This window comes from Neopelma chrysocephalum, unplaced genomic scaffold (genome assembly GCF_003984885.1).
Source record: "Neopelma chrysocephalum unplaced genomic scaffold, ASM398488v2 Primary Assembly neopelma1_61b, whole genome shotgun sequence".
Classification (NCBI taxonomy): domain Eukaryota; kingdom Metazoa; phylum Chordata; class Aves; order Passeriformes; family Pipridae; genus Neopelma; species Neopelma chrysocephalum.
Window position 1 is genome coordinate 2,149,981 of NW_020897717.1, and position 20,606 is coordinate 2,170,586.

At 42.2% G+C, this 20,606-nt stretch overlaps 1 protein-coding gene across 4 annotated transcripts in view; it reads left to right on the top strand.

The window, feature by feature from the left end:
- Nucleotides 1–20,606, top strand: part of DAAM2 (dishevelled associated activator of morphogenesis 2) — a 221,977-nt gene that overhangs the window by 196,007 nt on the left and 5,364 nt on the right. For all 4 annotated transcript variants that reach the window (XM_027681762.1, XM_027681761.1, XM_027681764.1 and 1 more), the window contains 8 exons: nucleotides 306–390; nucleotides 1,940–2,046; nucleotides 2,769–2,857; nucleotides 3,632–3,800; nucleotides 5,544–5,651; nucleotides 7,057–7,117; nucleotides 10,717–10,848; nucleotides 19,098–19,268. In XM_027681762.1, coding sequence (XP_027537563.1) covers nucleotides 306–390; nucleotides 1,940–2,046; nucleotides 2,769–2,857; nucleotides 3,632–3,800; nucleotides 5,544–5,651; nucleotides 7,057–7,117; nucleotides 10,717–10,848; nucleotides 19,098–19,268 — 922 coding nt within the window. The remainder of the gene's footprint in view (nucleotides 1–305; nucleotides 391–1,939; nucleotides 2,047–2,768; nucleotides 2,858–3,631; nucleotides 3,801–5,543; nucleotides 5,652–7,056; nucleotides 7,118–10,716; nucleotides 10,849–19,097; nucleotides 19,269–20,606) is intronic.

The following is a 20,606-nucleotide window of genomic DNA, read 5'->3' on the forward strand; positions in this document are numbered from 1 at the left end:
AGGTATCTGGTATGGGGGAAGCTGGAAGCACTTTAAATCTATGAGGAACTGATTGTTCTTTATCACCATCTGATTTTTGATGTGTGTTTGATTAGCTGAAGAGGATAAAAACGTGATCTATAAAATCTCTGTCTTTAGGACTGATTTGTTCATCTTACTGAATACTCTAGAGTAGCAACTTCACAGTAGAGCTTGCCAGGGTTGTTTCATGCCTGTTTAGTGCAGTGTTTCAGGATTCCTACTTTCTGAATTGTCAGAGTCACTTAAGCTTTGAACTAATGGTACAATGTTGATACTTTTGAAAGGCTGAAGCTGTCTAATGAAGAAATCAGACAAGCAATATTGAAAATGGATGAACAAGAAGACCTAGCAAAAGATATGCTTGAGCAGGTGAGAAAGATTGCAGTCAGATATAACTTATTTTTAAGTCCTTCATTGCCTTCTTTCAAGTGGATATATATACTGGCTGTGCTGTCTGCAGATCTGAACTTGGCCCTGCCATGTCAGTGGAGCTGCACATGGCACAATGAGAAAAGTATTTTTCCCAGTGTTGTCGGGGTATACATCTGTCCTGTAACTCTATTTGTATCAGCTGATTTCATGAGTTTTCTCTTCTTGATGCAAAATATGCATGATTACAGTTGGTATGAGGTTTATTTTCATGGTTTCTCTTTTCCCATAATTTTTCCCATTTTTTGTTCTTCTTCTTTTCTCTTTTCTTCATCTCCCTTCTTTGCCTGAAGCTTTTCTATTGGGAAATGCCGGGAACCAGGCCATGTAGGTCAGTGGGTAGAACCAGGACTAGAAATGATCTTGCATTTGAACTGGAATGGTTAGAAAGGGAGTCAGGGACTTACATCCCTGGCACTTGGTTGACTATGTAACTTGTGAGGAAAAAAAACCCTACAATTAAACCACCACTGCCCTATTTGCCCCCATTGCCCTATTTGCCCCGTTTGCAGATGGTGACAGATGATGCTTTGACCAAAGATGCAAAGATGATAAAAGCTCCTTAGAAGTGTGCAAAATGTTGTAATTATGAACTGTCTAACAAATATGATTCCTTCTTTCTGTGCAGACACAGTATTTAATCATGTACAAAAGGTTTTTCCATTCTGGAAATTTGTAGCCTATTTGTCATGTTATCTGAATGCTCACAGCTGCTCCAGAAGTAACTGCAAGATCCTAATGCTCCACACCTTTGAATATCATATTTTTGCAGAGTGGAGTAAAATATTAAGAAGTGGTAAAAAGCAAAGTGCTTGATACGCCTTGTGAGCAGTTTTTGTGGGCGTGCAATGAGGCTGTGTGCATGACAGTATTTATGACCATATTAAAGCACAACTACAATGAGATATGTCAAAAATCTGTCAAAGTATGAGCTTTTAAGGTCATCATATGAATAGCAGCCAGTGTCAGAGGCATATCCAGTTGCTTGGTTATTGTTTATTGTTTCAGCAGTGTAGGGCATACCCAGGAAAGAGATAGATGAGGCTTTGTGTATACTCTATGATAGGCATGATGGGTACTTCACAGTGTGTGGGACACATCCTGCTCTTGTTTGCACCAATCTAAACTCCAAGTAATGCTGTGGGAATCAAGTTTTTTCTGTACTTCCCCTTGGGTAAGTTGCAGTAGCACTTGGCCTTTAGGATTTTGAAATGGGAAATTCCCTGTAGAATTAAAAATTAATCTTAATGGGGTCAGTGAAGGATAAAGACAGAACAGCAAGCAAAGGTTTAGAAAAGGTCAGTTTTGTAGACACAGCTGCACTTTTTTGAAGTTGTGGTCACACGGCTGAGTCAATGTAATTCTTCCCCATGGTAGCAGAGAAATCTGAGGGCCTTCTCTCCATTAGGGTTTGTTTGTGCCTCTCTGTTCCCTTCTCATTTTCCTTGGATCTTATATCTCAGTGTTTGATTTGTGTCTCTCACTGTAGCTACTGAAGTTTGTTCCTGAAAAGAGCGATACTGACCTGTTGGAGGAGCATAAACATGAAATTGAGCGCATGGCCCGTGCAGATCGTTTCCTCTTTGAGATGAGCAGGTCTGTTTGATACATTATGGGAAAGTGCACACAGGACTTCTTGGAGGCAGCTGTAATTGTTATTGAAAATGGATCATCCGGCACTGGGGGGAATGTGCAAGAGATTGTGGGCCAGCATTACACCCTGCTTTTGCCAGAAGCCCACAAACGTTACAAGTATTTCCATTCACGACACAAACTTTTTATTGATGATAAGCATAAGCAGTCTCTGTGCATAAGGTCCAGTCCTCTGATGATAAGCAGAAATCTGCCTCCTCTGCCTAAACTTGTTCACAAAAAGGAATTCATATCCAAGTATGGATACGTACATGTAGTGTAGCCAGGGGTCAGGTTTTCATATAGATCCCTTTTTCCAATCAGCTATCCCATTTCCTCATCCTCTGACCTTCTTTCTCGTTCCAGCTTTACTACACCCCTGATCAGGATTAACATCTTGTTCTGCTAATTGAGGTGCAGCTGGCATCTCCCATGACTCATATTTTGAGAGTAATGGGTATTCTTCTAGCTCCTTTTCAGCTGAGATCAAACCATGACTTGAGGTCCTCCATTTTCATAACAAGGTTGATTATATAGATATATATATATGTTTGAACTATATCTGTAATCCCACGCCTGGGCCTCGTGGGACTGAACATCCGACCATTAGATTATGTGGGCGGCATACTGGCCCTGGGCTTTAAGAGTTCCAGTTCAGTGTTGGCTTTCCTCTACCCTTCATGCAGGATTGACCACTACCAGCAACGGCTGCAGGCATTATTCTTTAAGAAGAAGTTTCCAGAGAGGCTGGCAGAAGCAAAACCAAAAGTGGAAGGTATGGTTAATAAAGCTTTCATTATGAGTTGGGTAGAGAGGCAGGGAAGGTCAAGAGAGGCTCGTTTTCAAAAGAGATGCTGTTATATGTGTGCCATGTTTGTAGAGGCAGTGCCCAAGGCATGTCATATCTTAAGCAATTAATTCTGTCTGGCAGTCTTCTTGCACTCATTGACTTAATACAGTCAGTTGCATGATTGTTACTCTGTAAATATGACCTGACAGATGTGACTGTGCTATCAGGGTGTGCTGAGCTGCCAAAAACTTTCATCTTTCATGGCCTTTCTGTGCAGGTCAGCCTTCCCTTTTCACCCTCAAGTCCTTGTACCTTCCATCTCCAAAGAGCACTTGGAATGGATGCCTTAGGACACTGATATTCTTGGAATGTCCAACTTACAAGTAGGGCAGGTATATGGCTTCTGTACCACATCCATAGTTATTGCAGAGAAGAGTGTAATGTAATCTGCACTTCCAGGTGAACTCGAGCCTTCCCCCCTGTTCTCACTGGCTCTGTTTTCAGAGTGTGAAGTGTGGGAGAACAGCCTTGATCCTATGTTCAGAGGAGCTTCCTACAAGCTAGATGTGTTTTCCTTCCAGTTGTCCTGATTCTGTGTGTGTGTGGGAACAGGAAGGACAGCACACACAGAGATGGTGTTGCAGCATTTGTTGTGCAATAGTCAAATGGACATTTAAGGGTACTTCAAATTATAGGCCCAAGCATGTTAAAAACAGCCACTGAGAAATTACATTTTCTACGTTTCTCTCTTTTTTCAAGCCATCCTTCTGGCATCCAAAGAACTCATCCGAAGCAAGCGTTTGAGGCAACTCCTGGAGGTAGTTCTGGCCTTTGGGAATTACATGAACAAGGGCCAAAGGGGAAGTGCTTATGGCTTCAAAGTCTCCAGCCTGAACAAAATTGCAGACACCAAATCCAGCATAGACAGGTAAGGTAGAATGCTGTAAATGCATCTGTTACTGAGCTGCTGCATCTCTTATCATAGTAATGAAAATAGAGTTTCATTTTATTTTAGCTCTGTAGGCAACTGAAAATTGTCTTATTTGGCACTTAAATACAGCTTTTCTCTCTTGAAGATTCTGCAGCAATTAAGACTGGCTACTAACACAGCACTCAAGTTCTGCTATTTCTCTGGATAATGCACATCTGTTGTTGGATTGTGTCCCTGCAACACTATGCAAAGATGACAAAATGCAGTATTTCACAAATGACTGAAATAAGTTTGAGGAGAAGGAGGATTTTTGTGGAATTTGCCCTTTATACCAAAGTTTTATGGCCATGGTTTTGCAAAAAAGAAAACAATAAACTCTGAACACAGTTTTGTCTCCTGTGAAACATGGCATATGTTTCTGATGCAGAACTGTCATAAACTGTCTCTCTACCTACACCAGTAATGGAACCACAAGGCATAGCTCAGAGAGACTGATCCTGGTTATATCTAGAGCAGATAAGGAAAACAGCTGGTTTAGGAAGTTGGAGCTTACTGTTTATGGACATAGACTGCAGGTCTTTTTAGTGCTACCCCGTATTTTTCCCCACATCCCCGTACTGATTCTGGAAATCAATCCATCTGTCACTGGGGAGAGAATATGAATTTTGGACTCTAGCAGCACTACAGTTTTCCTTGGGAATCTCTTACGCTGGTGCTTCCTTGACTTATGAGACCTGCTGAGACCATAGTTGTGGTGAAATAACTTCAGGCTGTGACAGAATAAATAATGGCAGTGAAAAACCATAGGAAATTCATCCCTACATAATAGAGTTTGAACTAACAGAGTTCTGTTTTGACTACTGCAATGTCCTTTCCGTATTCCAAGGCTAACAGTTGTGTAGCTAGTGTTGAACTTTTTTTTTGCATTACTGTAGCTTGGCTTGGTTTTTCCATATATTAAACATCCTGTGCAGATTCTGTTCTCTCACCAGTTCCCAGCTCCCAGGCTCCAGTCTGTGTGAAGCAGTGGCCATCTGCTGTCTTCCCTGCCAGTTAATCACGTAACACCCACCTCAAGTAGCTGTTATGGCTGGTGGTTCTCTCTACATGCAAAATTCATCATTTGCTTTACAAATTTTCTTAAACCTTCTCCTGCATCCCTGATACATCTCTATTCTATCTGCTCCTATTTGAGCTGCCACTGCTTTTGTGGTAGCGAGCCTGACCACTACTCATAAGCTAAGCTGTTTCATTGCTGCGGGAGATTTCTTTGCCGCTTCTTCAGTCTTCAGTAACCTTTTCCACTTCTTAGTTAACTCTTAGAATTTTTTCCCACATTGCCTCTGAGAACAGCTTGCTTCTCCCTTACAAGTTAATGTCACTTTAGTACTATTACTTGTTTATTCTCTGAAGTATAGGGGACAAATATACTGTCTTATGCAATTTTCTTTTCTGTTACACCATCTACCAGTTGGATGGAAGCTGGTGCTTCCAGAACAAATGAAGATACAATCTATTGCTTGAGGTTTTAGGAAGGATTATTCATAAAGGACTAATTTATTTTAGCCTGTTGTACTTTTCTTTCAGGAACAGACCTCCTAAATGCTAATATATTGTTTGTTTTGCTCAGTCAAGCACATTTCCTACTTTTTCAGTGATTTGTCACAATCCTTCCACCATCCTTTCCTTCTCATGACCATCATCCTCCTCATTTCTCCCTTCTTTTTTTTTTTTCCTTAGGAATATTACACTGTTGCACTATTTAATTATGATCTTTGAAAAGAATTATCCAGATATCCTAGATATTCAGTCTGAGTTGCAGCATCTTCCAGAAGCAGCAAAAGTCAAGTAAGTCCAGTGCTATTGCTTGTTCCTAGAGCCGGAGTTCCCAGTGATTTCTGTTAGCTTAATTATCATAATTTTTTCGTTTCTGTCTTCTAAACTCAAGGCCAGCCTTACAGTTGAAATGTCTTTGTTGCAGATAACTAAATTGATAGCTTTACTCAGATATGCCTGTATCTAATTTGTTTCTGAATCGCACATTGTAACTAGACTGGCTGTTGTTTGAAATTCACTTACCATATTCTATAGTTGTTCATCTAAGTCATGCTATTTTTTCTGGGTAATTGCAGGTTTGTTTCCAAAGCAGAGTCAATTAGGCACAGAGGCTACAGTAAGCCTTTTTCGGGAACATTGTTGCACAAATCAGTCTCGCACAGAAATGTGGAAAGCATCATAGTTTCTGCAAAAATTTCAGTGATTTTTTTTTCCATTTCTGGAGGAATTTGTGAAAAATGAATACAGAAGCCATCCCCCAAAATACTAGCATTTTTTTTCTTTCCAAAGTGCTGCTCAAAAAATACCTTTGCATATTATTTGCCCAGCCGTGATTCTTTGTATAAGGAACTAGTCCAACTAATGAAAGACAAGTGAAAAACAAATGTATTTTCACACTTAAAAGTATTTTTTAAAGCTTAAGTGGTGTTTTTGAGATGCAAGCTATGACTCACCAAATACTTGAAAGAGATGCAGGCTGACTCACAAATAGGTACTAACTAGTTATCTGAAAGTTAAAGTCTTTTTATTTGCTTACAAGTCCTAGACAAAAGAAACTCCTCTTTGTATGTGATGAGCAGAAATTCAGTGTATTGCTTGTGTCTAGGGAAGGATTTATTAATGTTAACAGTACAGTTACATTCTCAGTTACAGTGTAAGCTAGCCCAGACTACCATATGGTAGAAGTGCAGATGGAAAAAACAATGTTTGGACTGTGAGGGAGACAAAAATCACGTGTAAGTGTACTGCTAATGGTATTTAGTAGTTATATGGTTCAAGAATCATATGTAGTGATAATCTGAGACTCCAGTAATATGTGTTCTAAAGCTGGGATCCTTGGTTATCCTTGATGTCAGCTGACTGCTGCAAGCTAGCCATGTGCTGTGCGCTCCTTGTTGAAGGGTCAGGTCCAGCTCATAGGGCAGATACTCTGAGGGCAACCCCTCTCTACTACCCAGGAAAATCCCGGTCTTTAGTTTGACCACAGGCAAGCAGGGTCTGCCTCATCTTACATCTCATACAAAAAGCAGCACAGAGCACTAGCAGACCCTCTTCCCCTCATTTCTAATCATCTGGCGTGGCTGGTGCCAGAGGCCGGATACTAGACTTGATGGGCCTGTTCTGCTGCACAGTTCCTGTATTCCTGTGTAACACTGCTCTTTTTGTTTTATCTGCTCTGTGTCTGTGTCCTGTGCAGCCTGGTAGAGCTGGAGAAGGAAGTCAACAACATAAAGACCGGATTGAAAGCTGTTGAAGCTGTAAGTATCTGAAGGTTTCCAAAGCACCATACTTAAAATATGTCTCTCAGAATCAGGGGCACTATATATTTTATGATAAGAGAAAGTGGGCTTTCTTTTTTCATTCCTTTCCATTCCATTCCAGAATGCATTAACCAAGGAAAAATAAATAAAAGCCTCTCATGTGGAGCTACTGCTGATGATCTTAGCAGAGTTAAGCCTAATGAAAAGCTTGTTTGATCTCTGCCTGGAAAGTAAAAGGACAGTTTGACAAATGTCATGAACTGAAAGAAGAAATAAAATTCTTACTCTTTCTTTACTGGGGGATGGATGGCTGATGAGCAAGTGTTTCATGTGGCCCTTGGAGTAGTAGTAAGCAGGTAGTGCACTGTTACATGCAACCCTAACCTCTATCCTGAGCACTCCTTGGGAAGGCAGAGGAAAAGATAGAGACTAGTTAAAAATGAAGCAGCTGAGCTGGCAAGCAAAGCAACAATGGCAGGATTTTTTCCTGCTATTACTGAAAGCCAGTTGTTGGAAATTGCACTGCATGGTTTCTGTGCAAGGATTACCTATCTACAAGGAACTAACACAGACAGTAATGAGTTTATTTTCCTTCCTTTGTTTTGCCTCTGTGTGTAGAGGAAGGGATCTTTGCCCTGTCAGCAGCCCCCAGGCTGTCTGGTTGTCACCAGCAGTTCGTCATGTAACTAGTCAGTGATCCTCCCATAAAAAAAAACCACCCCAAAAAACAAACAAACAAAAACCCCAACAAAACAAAACAAAAAACCCCCCAACTTTCCCAACCTTATTTCTGGATTGTTGGGGAAGGGAGAGTGAAGCAGTGGAAAGAAATACTGCTGCATACATGGGGTACAGTGTTTTGGAATTAAGGGTACCTGTAAAGGCAAGGCTGACATGGATTTCATGACATGAACAGAGGCCCAGTTTTTGGCTGGGACAGACAATTCATCCCATTGAAATGTGAGTAGCTAATTCTGTTTTGCTTTCTCAAAAGGATTATTTGTCCTTTTGCTTTTACAGCCATTTTTTCTTCTCTTTGCCATACGTGGGTTCCATGGGCAACCTCTCCTTCCCATACAATCATCATCTTCCAGCCTCAGTCTTCTCCCTGTCATGGTATTTTTCATCTGAGGCTGCCAGCACCTCCCAGTCTGCTTGCTCAATTTGTGGTTTTCTGGTGTGTAAAAAGCAGCACTATAGCAACAATAGAAGATCACTGTCAGGTGGAAGGGGGAGGAGGGGAAGGTGTGATTCTTGATTCCATTCCAGTGTGTTCTCACCACAGCCTTGGCTCCAGTGACTGGTGTTTCTTCAAGACCCCTTAAGAATAGAAAGCTAAAAATAGTTTCCCAGTCAGATGTTCTTAAAGGTACTACTTACAATCTGCCTTCCTAGACTTGCAGCTAGCTTCTTTGTAAAAGTAAGACATACTCACTTCTGAGACATTCATGCAGCTGTTGCCTTTTTGTAGGATGCTCCCAGAAGGACAGCTAAGTAGTGGAAGGAAATTCTGTCAGCATAGCCCTTCTCTCAGACAGCAAGAAGATCATAACCACTGCTTGAGAAACCACTGCCATGGTTGAATCATTTCATCCCTCTTGAGAACCAGCAGCCCAGCCCACCAGGGGCAGTTCTGGCCTCTGTTGTTGTGCTATTATGATTAGTAGAGATCATTTCTTAGAAGATACAGAGGAGTTCTGTTATTCTATGGCATTGCTCTCCGGCTGATTACATAGTCATGCTGGTTTATTGTGTGGATTTTAGGTTTTTTGTACATTTTGGGAGAATTATTCTGCAGGGAAGAACTGCATTTGAAATTGAAAAGCAGACCTCCTAATCTTAATTTTACTTTGAAAAACATTGCTCTCCCAAATGCTGTAGCTTTCAACAGGGAGTAAAATGACAGAACTGTTATACTCACCTGCCTGAGGAGGGGGGGAGGAGAGGGTAGAGCATCTTTCAGCTAAAATTAGCCTAAAAATTAGAATGGTAGAGAGTGGCTGAAAAAAATATGCATGATTCTTAGAAACATATGAAGTGAAATTTCTTGTACTTGTAAGGTCCAATTCAAAGTGATTGTAACATAGAAACTATTCTATGTTACTAAACTATGTTACTGCAAAGTGTTGTACTGCATAGTGCTCCCAGGACCATCCCTTGTGATGTAGTAGGAAAACCAGTGGAGAAGAGATGTAATATAAAGCAGGGGAAGTAGCACTTCTTTTAAGTGGACTTCCTCTGGCCACCTGCTCGTTGCTTTTCCTGCCCCTTTTCTGCCTTGTGGTCTTTTCTTGTAGTGGTTACATTCGCTTTCCAACTCCCATCAGACCAGAACATATATCATGTCTGATTTTTGATTGTCGATGGCCAAAGTAATTCTTGGCATTCAGCAGCACCATGTGGAGCAAATCTGAAGATGTTTCTCAGCATAGATGCTTATAAACCTACCCATTGGGCTTGGTGAACTACTATTTTGATGACCAGTAACAGAGAGCACCCAACATGCATGCAAGCTGGAGTTGCAGCCAGCACAAAAATATTTTTTTCCAAAGGGAACAGAGGGTCAGACCGTAACTTGACCTACTGTTTCGTGCTGCTTTCCCTACAGAGAAAGTAATGCTTTATCATTCCCAGTGATTATTCAGCTGAGAATAAAGATGAGGCCCAGATTATGATTTCATTGTCCCCATGAGACTGTCAACAGCACAGAAGCCAAGCACAGGCATGGGAGATTGCCAGTCTCACTATAACTTAGTAGGTTTGAGGAGCTCTGTAGCTCTCTCCGTGCTTTAAGCACGGTGAATAGAGTAAGGGAAGAGATAGCTATGGGTGATCTTGGCTTAAAACTAAAAAACTTGAGACAGAAAGAAAGAATCTTACAATTTTTTTTTCTTTCTCTAGGTAGCAGACAAATAGAACTTAGTTTCCTATGGTTTTATGTCTTCTTTTTCTTTTACTGTAACTCTTTGTATTGCAATACCCTCAGTTTATAACTGTGAATTTTATGACATTCAAGCTAATGCTTATTGGTTAGCAGGGTGCTAGCAAATGTTGCACATGACATCTGTCTGCTTGTCCTTCAGTAGGAGAACCAATTTTTGCTGTTTATCTAGTGCTTTTCGGAGAAATGAAGGGGAGATCTAGAGCACATTTCCCCCAGTATACAGCATATTGTGTCATCATGGGAAGAGAGGATGGAGGGAAGCTCACTATTAAAAATTCCAAATTTGCTTGGTACACAGAGTTTTTTGTTATTTATCATTTGGAGTAGGAAAAAAAAATGCAGCACTTCATGTACTTGATACTTAAATTAAAAAATTGTTTTAAAAACTCAACATGTTGATGGCTTTCTTGGGAGTGGTTGATGTTTAAGGATAAATGGAACTGTAACTAAGACCTTCCTTCATCCCACCTTGACCTCCCCTCTCACGTATAATAGGCAAAGCCTTTGAGTTAGTGAGAAAGTGGTGTGGAGTGGGAGCAGAGCATGCTCTGATACTCTGCAGTGAGTGAAATGGATGGGCTTGCCTGCTCCCTTCCTTGTCAGCGAGGAATCTTTAATGCTTGCCTGTCTATATCTCTTGCTTCTCTTTCAGGAACTGGATTATCAGAAGAGACGCATGCGGGAATCAGGGGACAGGTTTGTTCCCGTCATGAGTGATTTCATCACTGTGGCCAGTTTCAGCTTCTCAGAGTTAGAAGACCTTCTCAATGAGGCTAGAGACAAGGTAAGATAACTTTTGAAGTGTTCAGATTTTCACTGGCTCAGTCAAAAGCCTGAATCAAAATGGAAACAGCAATTTCAGATGCTGGGACTGTAGTGAAAACTTAGTAGACACTGAAAATGATTTAGGCTGAAGTTTCTTACTTTTCCTAATCTGGTCTATATCCATTTAGAATATATTTTAGGATTAAAAGAAAGTTCAATGCTGTAACCCACTTCTTGCTAATCTTCCTTAACATTATTCTTGCATGGCATAGAACTGTGATGGTGGTATACATAAAAGAATGCCACACCTTGCCATGGTGTTGAAGGGAATGCCTTTTAAGCCATTGCTGAAAAAGGAGTCCTTTATTGGGTAGTGATACTGACCTCATATCTTTTTACCTTCTACTTCTGACTTCATCCCACACTGCTCATTCAGCTGGGGACATTTGTGCTTCATTTCTTTCCTTTAAAAACACATCTCTGGGTAGTTTCGTATCCTGGTTTCAGCTGGGATAGAGTTAATTTTTTTCTTTGTATCTGGTGCAGTGCTGTAGCTGATATACCTGATCTTTTCCACTTACGCATCCCTGTTATTGGATGCATTTCAGTACAAGGATAGAAATCCCAAACATGCATGGTTTGTCTGACCTTCTTGGATCCATCTTACACAGCCACCATCATGTGTGTGTATGTTACTCTTCAGGTGGTGCTGTGATCATTTTGTACTTTTACTGTCTGCATCTCCATGACCAGAATTGTACAGCTAAGGAGGTGCTTGTTCTTTGCTGATGGCTGGAGTCTGGCACTAATCCCTCTGTCTTTCAGCTGAATGAGGAAGAATTTATATGAAAAGATCATAAGCATATGAAAATGTTTAGAGAAGAGCAAGTTCTAAAGTAAACGATATGTAATGGCAAATCTGCCCATGTTGGCTGGCATGTTAGAAGTGCTTGGCTCTATAAAGCAAATGTGTTATTTCTTTTGGATTGAATTGTTTCCACTCTGGTGTCAGTCCTTGTAGCATTAAGGGACCTGCTGCATTATTAATGAAAGCTGTGCCGTTGGATCAGTAGCCCTTAGATTTTGACAATATAGGCTGAGGATCTGAACAGTAAGACTCCTCACTCGTACCTTTACAGTAATGTCATTCTGTGATTCAAAAGCATTTCCTTGCTATGGAGATAAAGTTGATAATAGTGACTGGCAGCTTCAAACACTGGGAACTACTGACTGTCAGTGAGGGCTGCCCTGGCAAATGCCAGTGGGGCAGTAGGTATTGGGACACTCGGAAGGCAAAGCTGGGCAGTCTAACACTACTAATGTTGTAAAGAATTTCTGTAGAGCATAATGTGACTAATTTTTTCATAGAACCATAGACTGGTTTGTGTTGAAAGGGACCTGAAAGATTATCTAGTTCCAACCCCCTGACACAAGCCATGGGCAAGGACATCTTCTGCTAGACCAGATTGCTCAGAGACCCATCCAGCCTGGCCTTGAACATGTCCATTTTTCATTGTTGTCATGTCATACTTGAGAAGATTCAAACTACTTCAAGTATAATAATGTTCACACCAAACTAGTTTTATAATCAAAAAAATATATTTTACATTCCATGGCCCCACTAAATTTACTGAGAAAAGCTCAGTTTCCTGTGGTTTGGGGGCTTCTGTATTATGACTGGGTAAACTTTGCAATTTCATTATAGTTAGGCACACATTTCTGGAAGGATATTCACTATGTCAGTGGCTTAGATTGCACACTTTTTGTTTGGTGTTATAGGTGGTGGTGTTCCTTTTTGGCACACTAGGACAAAAGCCCAATGTAGATTCTTTACAGGTTCAATTGGGGGTTAAAAAACAGCAAGTGGTACGTCCCGCACAGCAATGCAACTGGAAAATGGAAAAATGCCATTCTTTTGCTTTAAAAATAACCAGAGAAACTCCCTACAGACGGACCAATATGTCTGGAAGTTGTTGCACGCTTTTTTAGACATAGCCAATGTAAAGCACTTGACATAAAGAGATGTTTTATTTTAATGACTATAACATGCTTAGGAAACGTTACTCTACCTTCCCTCACACACCCTTACTATGTTTGAACACATGCCATTCCAGCTTTTGCTCAACCTATGTTTTGGTTCTTCCACTGGCAAAAAGCTGCTTTTGGACTTCTATAAGGGAACTGTCTGTCCTTACCAATGTTGAGCTATTTCTCATGTTTGCTTCATATTATTTTGGCCCTCTCTTCTTCCTCTTTTTCCTCTTTTTTCTTAAAAAAAAAAAAAAGAGGAAAAAGAAAGCTGGAAATTTTCAACAAACCAGATGTGCTTTGCAAAGCCTGTAACATCTTCCAACCTCAATGGGCTCTCTGTGCTTGTTGAATCACAAGCTTTTTTCTTACCATGGAAACCTACTAGCCAATTAAAGGAAGAGAGGGTCCAAGACATCTGATTATCCTATTCTTTTTTTGATTTCGCAAAGCAAATTGAGAGAAAAAAAAGCAGTGGGACAGGGTGGACTTTGAAAAATATCCAAATGAGTCTGGGAAGAACTGGTCTGATTCACAGATTTATTATTAATAATGAAGCCCTAGTTTTCACAGCTGGAATTGGATATCCTTCTAAATATAGATGTGGCTAATTGATTACCCTCAGTTAATCAGAGCCATGTTTCCTCAGCTGGGATTTAAAACACTCTAAGTTATCTTTTCAAACCTAGGAAGTTTTTTATTTTTTTTAAACTTCTTCAGTATTAGCAGAAGTAATTTCTTCAGTTATGGAAACAATCCATTACCAAGGTGTGTTGCTGACCTTCTTGGCAGATGATACTTTTCACAATCCCATGCAATACTTTTTCTGACCTTTTTGCTTAAACAGAACCATTCATGGTCAGTGGCCATGGAGAGGAAGTGATATTTTAAATTTAAAGAGCCAGGTTGTCAGATGCAGGCATCCCCGTTTGCAGGGGAAGCCTTGTAACTGTACATATCTTCATGCGGTAAACAGATGGCTTGGTTAAGAACTGATTGAAAACCTAGACCAACTCTTTAAACAGGCTCCCTAGCACAGCTGGTTCTTGTTCTTTTTGTGTTTTTTTCACTTTCAATACCCCTTTATAAGGGAGTATATACATTAGATCAAGGGATAATGTTTTCTGCCATTTCCCATAAACTTTAAGGTGGGGGCAGGAGAAAGTGAAACTCTGCCCTTGAATCCTTCACCAGTTTTTACATGTTTGAACAGACAAAAAATTGGCTTTTTTACATAAGAAAGATGAGGTTGAATATTGTTTGTGAAAATTTTTTCTCTGTTTCCTTTGGGGAAGCAATGAAAATCCCCACGCAGAGGCACAGTAACCTCCCATAGTATGAATTTTATTTTCCTACTTGAAAAAGGTGACATTTGCCCTATATGAAGCTTTACTATGTACTTAAATATTGACAGTATGAACTTAGATCACTAGACTGTTTCATAGCTGTTCTACTTTGTGCTTGGTTTATAACAAACCTGTTTTTAAAACATTTTGGATCATCTTAGGAGAACAAAGTCTGCTTAGTCAGATATTGCCATTCCTGTGCTGAATGTCAAACTTAAACCTCTCTGTAGAGGCACAGCAGAGGCCACTGCTGGGGCAAGGCTGATGAGGTAGGTAGGAAAAGTGTCAATTCCCAGTCTTTCTGATGACAGTTCCTCTCAAACAAGTGTTTATCATGATGAAGAAGGGCATTGAGAATCTGCACATACATTTAATAAGCTTAGCAGCTATAGTAACTGTTTTGAAGAACAGCAAGACATTGAAAACAAAAATCCATTTAAGAAAATAGCAGAACGCTCTGAAGCACAGAGAAACACTGTAGTCCAAATGCCAGTTACAGGCTGTGCACTTCAGTTGCACATTTTGGGGACTGGTATTTTCTGTCAGCCACTGGGGGTGATGAATAAGGGATGGGTCAGGACAGAGACTGAGGAAGTCAAGATGAGGTGTGTTACAAAAGGCACCACAGCCTGCTGTCAGAAACAGCCATTTGGTAAATAAATCACATAACTGTTGTACAGTAACATAGAACTTCAGATGCTGCAGTGCAGGTCGCCATCTAACATATGAGAAACGTTTAGAGCGCCTATATCTCAATTTTGTGGCTGCCAGGGTCCTGCTGAACTCCTGGGAGAATCCTTTGAGATCATTTAAGCACAAGCAGAGCTGGGCCCAGCCCTGCCTGAAATTGGCAGGGCTCTTTGCATTAACTGATCTGAATCTGCCTCATAAAGAGAACAGACATTTATTTGAACTGCCTCAGTACAGAAATGGTGTCTTCATAACAATAGACTCAAGATTACTTCTCTGTGAAAGACAGTTCATGTTGCATGGCTACATGGTATAATTCATTCATGCATTGGCTCCTTCTGCAACAGCAGACAGCACAGACAGCAGGAAATTTTTATCGTGGCTGTTTTTCCTCCTCCTCCTACAGCCCCATTCCTGCCATTTCCAGAGCTCTTCTGCCACTGTTTAACATTTTGTTGGCAAGCACAGCAGAGTTTGTATGTGCTGCTGTCCCGCTTTCCCTCTCCTTGCTAAAATGGCTTTTTAAAATAAACAACTGTCTAAACGATTTGCTTTGGCAAGAGGATAAATTCAGTGGAAAGTTTGGCAGAGGAAGCAGAGCTGGCACTGAGCTCGTGGACCTGTTATATCATGGAGTTTGGGGGCCCTTATGGTGTGGAAATGAACTTTTTAATGAAAAAAAAGATATACCATCCTGTTTTACAGTGGAAAACCTGCTGAAACACAGTTTTCCATCTTGCTTTTGCTCATCTCATCTGTCCCCAAATGACTTCAGGAGTAAGCAAGTTTCGGCCCTTGTTCCACAATATTACAGCATATCACAAAATTCTGGAAAGTGTTTTCGACACATGAAGACTTAGCTGCAGATTTCACAGTTGTGCATGACAGCAGGTACTGTTTGGCAGAGAATCTGCCCATGGAGCAGTCAAGTGATTTGTACAGGGTGACACAAATTCTCTGACAGAGAGCAGAAGAGAGAGCTGGCATCCAGAACACCTTGGTCTGTGCCACGCTGCCTCTTAGACCCTAAATGAGGCAGGCAGTGTGGTTTAAGCCACTGTGGGCAGGCAGGAGCCTGGGTTTCTTAACAGCATTGGAGAGGCCATCTCCAGCAGCTCATTGCCCCTCATCCCAGCACCAGTGCTTTGAAAAAGCATATGTGGTTGCAGAACCAGACTTACAGAGAAATAGAAGTAAGGAAGCCAGAGGGGTCTGTTGTATTTAAAACAGTGAAAAGACAGCTTGTCTCTCTTGATGCAGTGCCCTACAGATATGAACAAATGATTTTTTTGCCATTTCCTATATCAGATTAGTGGGGCAATGCTTTCTGTTCTGTAATGAATGGAGAAAGGAAGGCTCAGAAAGGAAGCATGAGTTCCCAAGCCACTTCATGGGCAGAGCTGGCAGCAGAGGCTGGATCTCCTGACTTGCCTGCCTCTGCTCGGTCAGCTTTTTCTCCAGAGGGGGTAGAGAAAGAAGGAAAATGTTTACTTCAGTGAACTGCAGATATTTCTTTTGTAGTTATTTTAGTACATCTAGCTCAGAGATTTTTTGGGTTTTTTTGTCTTTCACTGCTTTACAGTAAGTGATCGTGACCTACTAAGCCCTGTGTTACAGGGCACCAAAGACAGGCTGTTCTCAGACTTCTCACTGCTGCTTAGAGACCACAACACCTTATACTCATGAGTGTCTCTGGAAGGCTCCCAGGCAGCTCAGTCTTTCCAGCACAGCAACACTGTTCCCTCTCTGAGTGGCAGTGGGGAGGCAGTGGCAAAAGCTCCTCTTGCCAGTGTGACAAGAACTAGCTGGTGATAGTAATTGGGTGACAGGCTGCGTGCAGGACATTCGCAGACAACACCACCCTCTAATGGAGACTTCCACGTGTGTAGGATCGAAGATCCCTGAGGCAAGGGCCCCTGCCTTTCCAACCCCCAGATTCCTTAAGAGACTAGGAAACCCCAGAGGACATTAATGGACTCAAACCAGCTCGGTTTCTGTGTTTCCCCCTGCACTCACCTTTGTTGAGCACAGGAGGAACACAAGGGAGGGACACAATGCATTGCAAGGGGCAACAGCCATCTCCTCTGGGCTGCCCATGGACTTCGGGCTTCACGGGAGTTCGATAGGCCTTCCTTCTAGCTAGCAGCTCTAGTCACTGCTCTTAATTTGTGCCTTATTTCCAATTTTCACAGGAATTAACAAATTAAGTGGAAAGAGATTCTAGGTAGCACATCCCCTGTGAGTAATGAGCTTCAGGTGCTCTGTGTGTTCAAGCAGTAGGGGCAATGCCTGTGCTGAAGTCTTCCTCTGGCCCTCTTCTGCCTCCCTGACTGATTGTTACACTGGAGCAAGCAAGACAAGAAAGTAGAGCACATAGAGATGCTTTATCTCCTTCTCTGGTATTTACAGCCTATATTCTCTCTTGACGAAGAGCTGGTACTGTTTCAGGGTGGATTACTGTGAGACTGCTGCACTTTCCTATATTCAAACAGCCTATGTGTACATAATATACAGATAAAATTACAGAGATGGATGGGGAGAGGGTGTAGGTGTGCATACTTGTGTATGTACCTTCAGAGGCTTTCAGAGAAAAGGAGTTAAACAGAGAAGTAATCCGTTGCTGTTTTCATGTAGAGTTTCCTTCAACTTCTGCCATGTTTGGTAGCTCAAGGCAACTTGCATTTCTTCCAACACTTTTTTTTTCCAGATTCTTTGGTTTTCTTTGTTTGTTTCTGGCTGAGAACACAGCCTGTTTAAAATAAAAAAGAAGCTATTGCTTCAAACTTTGTGGGCCTGGCAGGGAAAGCAGAGAAGGAGAGATGCTGAATCTCTCAGGCCACGCCAGAAGGAAGCTGCTTTCCTTGGAGATTTCTTCCCAGTTGAATGGGAAACATTGTTTATGCTTTACCTGGTACAGGGCCAGAGGGGTTTATGAAACCTGCTTCCAAACTCATTTTGTGCTTGGGATTGGAGCGTGAACGGTTCTTACTGTTTTTCATTCTGCAAGAGCACCCACATAAGGAAAGGGAAACTGGGCTGTATTAGTATGACCTTGAGAGAGTTTGAAGGCAGACTATAGCCTAGGAGAGTCTGGGTTTGGTTTGGTAAACATTGAGGTCTGTAAGGATGCTCTGCTGCTCAGTGGTGGTGTTCCAAAGTGCAAGGTAGGACAGCCGTGCATCAGGACACAAGTACCATCAGGAATGTATTTCTGGTGCTACCTGTTGCGATACAGAGGTGTGTGAGTGAAGGCAGCTGGACAATGTTACAGCTTTTGGATGTGTGTCCTTATGTAGCACTTAGTGGCTGTGTGCGTACATGCTGTTGACAGACTGTATGTGGATGGATTTGAGTGCATTTCGGTGAGTAACAAGGCATGCTTCTAAGTGTGAGTGTGCAAAGCAGAGAATACAACTCCTGCAGGACTGATGCCCAAGAGCCAGGGGTTGCTGTGAATTTATCCCAATCAGAACTGCCCTGTGACTGAAGTCCTGCCAGTTGGCTGCCTCGAAATGCATCCTGCAGTCTCAACATTTGCCTTTTAAAATAAAAAACACTTGTGATGTATTCACTGTCTTTTAAGTCTGCCCGGGAGCCCTGGCTGTTTTCCTTGCCCTTTTCTCATGCCTTGTCTGTCTATAGTCTCCTCTCTCCCCGGCAACACCCTGACTCAGAGGACTCCAGAGAGATGGATGACATGGCAAAAGGTTTCTGAGAGGACAGACTGTAACTTTATTGCAAAAAACCCTTTAACTCAAAACATTTTAAAAGTGGATTTGAAGGGAAGGTGGAAGGGGAAAGTATGGACTAAAACTACTTGTTTCCCCACCTAGCTTATGGTCTTCCATGCCATGGCTGTCCCACAGCTGCAGCTGAGATGTGGCCAGGAGGCTGTCCTCTGAAATTAACTCTATTACCCTCAGGCACTAAACATGGTGGGGGGTTTGTATAAGGGGACAGTTAGTGCTCTCCAGCACCATTGCCCCATGACTCCCAAAGGATATCCAGGAGAGAAGATTCTTCAGGGATAGAGGCACCTGCCTTAAGGAGAAGGGCTTCTGTTGCTGGGGGTAGTTTCTGCTCTCACCACATGAACGTTCAGAGGGTATTGAATTGCATGTGTGGTTACTCATAAGCTATCCTTGCTGTCTTCACCAAACTGCCTGCCTAATTCTTGCTCTATTGTTTTCTGCCCCCTTGACAGTATGCCAAGGCACTGAAGCATTTCGGAGAGGGCGAGGGCAAGATGCAGCCAGATGAATTTTTTGGCATCTTCGACACTTTCTTACAGTCATTTGCAGAGGCCAAGCAAGATCTGGAGAATATGAGGAAGAAAAAGGAAGAGGAGGAGCGCAGGGCACGCATGGAGGCTATGGTGAGGATCTGGGCACAGGAAGGTGTTTCCTTCTGTTGCCTTTTCACGTCTTGAGAGAAAGGTTGAGAGAGCCAATTTCAATGCTCATGTGCCATCACTGTCAGTATTTTATGTTCTTCTCCCTACTACCTCTCTTTGGCATAATTCTCTTTTCAAATGATGACATTTTTCCTGCTGTCTGTCTCGTCAACTCTCAAGGACATACTGTTTGGCTCCTAAATTACCCTCTTTTGTATTCAGATACTAAATCTAGCCCAGGTAGTTCTGCCCTGGCACTTTGGCATGGGGCAGGGGCAACACCATTCTGCAGAGTATTCTGCTTTTGGGCTGAAAGTGAAGAAATCAGATTTCCCTCGCTCCCGCCAAGCTGGTCAGCTTCCAGTCAGAATCCATCATCATCTGCTGTGTGCCTGTCATCTGACAGTATACAGTGACACAGCAAATGCCCTGGCACCTGCTGCAGCCCACACTGGCAGTATTTCTCTCTGGCAGCCTTAATGCCTTGATTACTGGGGCTGCATCCAGCTTTGATGTGGCAAGAGAGCTTTTGTGCATCATGGATTTTGCTGCTGGGAGACAGACGTGTGTCCCCCCAGGGGTTCATGTGAACCAGCCTCCCCCTCTAACCTCATCCTCTGTGATGCCTGTGAAGCTTGGCAGTCCCTTGCCTCCTTCCCCCCTGCCAGCCCTGTAACCCTGGCTGCCACCATGGCCCCAGGCCTCGCTGTGGGGAGTTGCTGATTTAAATGTTTGCTGTGCCAAAAGCACTGGTTTGTGCCTTTCAGAAGAGGAGAGAGGTAAAACACCAGGATGCCAGCAGCCTTACTGTTAGACACAAGGATAAAATGCCAGGGCTTAGGCTCAAGTTTCCTCTCAGTCAGCCTGGAAAGTGCAGAAGCCCGCTGCTACAGAGCTAGGGTGGTTTCATAAGCTAATACACCATGAAGGAGGCTGCAGTTTGCTTATGGAAAGAGTCTTCCTGCAACGTAGAGCTAGTGTGCAGAGCAAGCAATCTGCTTCCTAACAGTCACGACCATCCCTTGGCATTTCTACTGAGTTTGAAGCTGAGCAGTGCAGAAGGGATAGCCTAGCTCCTTGGAGCTACCCTCGGGAGACCAAGGGCATCACACTGACAGGTGGACTTACCCAGTGATTTGTAAAATCAGCAGTTCTGTTTCATTGCTCTTTGTGTTTATAATCAGTTTCTCTTTCCAGAGTCGAGGCAATGTGTCTTCATCTTCCCAGCAGTGCAACACACTGCCTCCATCCAAACATGAGCTGTTTGGTGCATAGGGTTTCTATTAATAATTTGATATCTCAGACAATTTTCATTCTCTA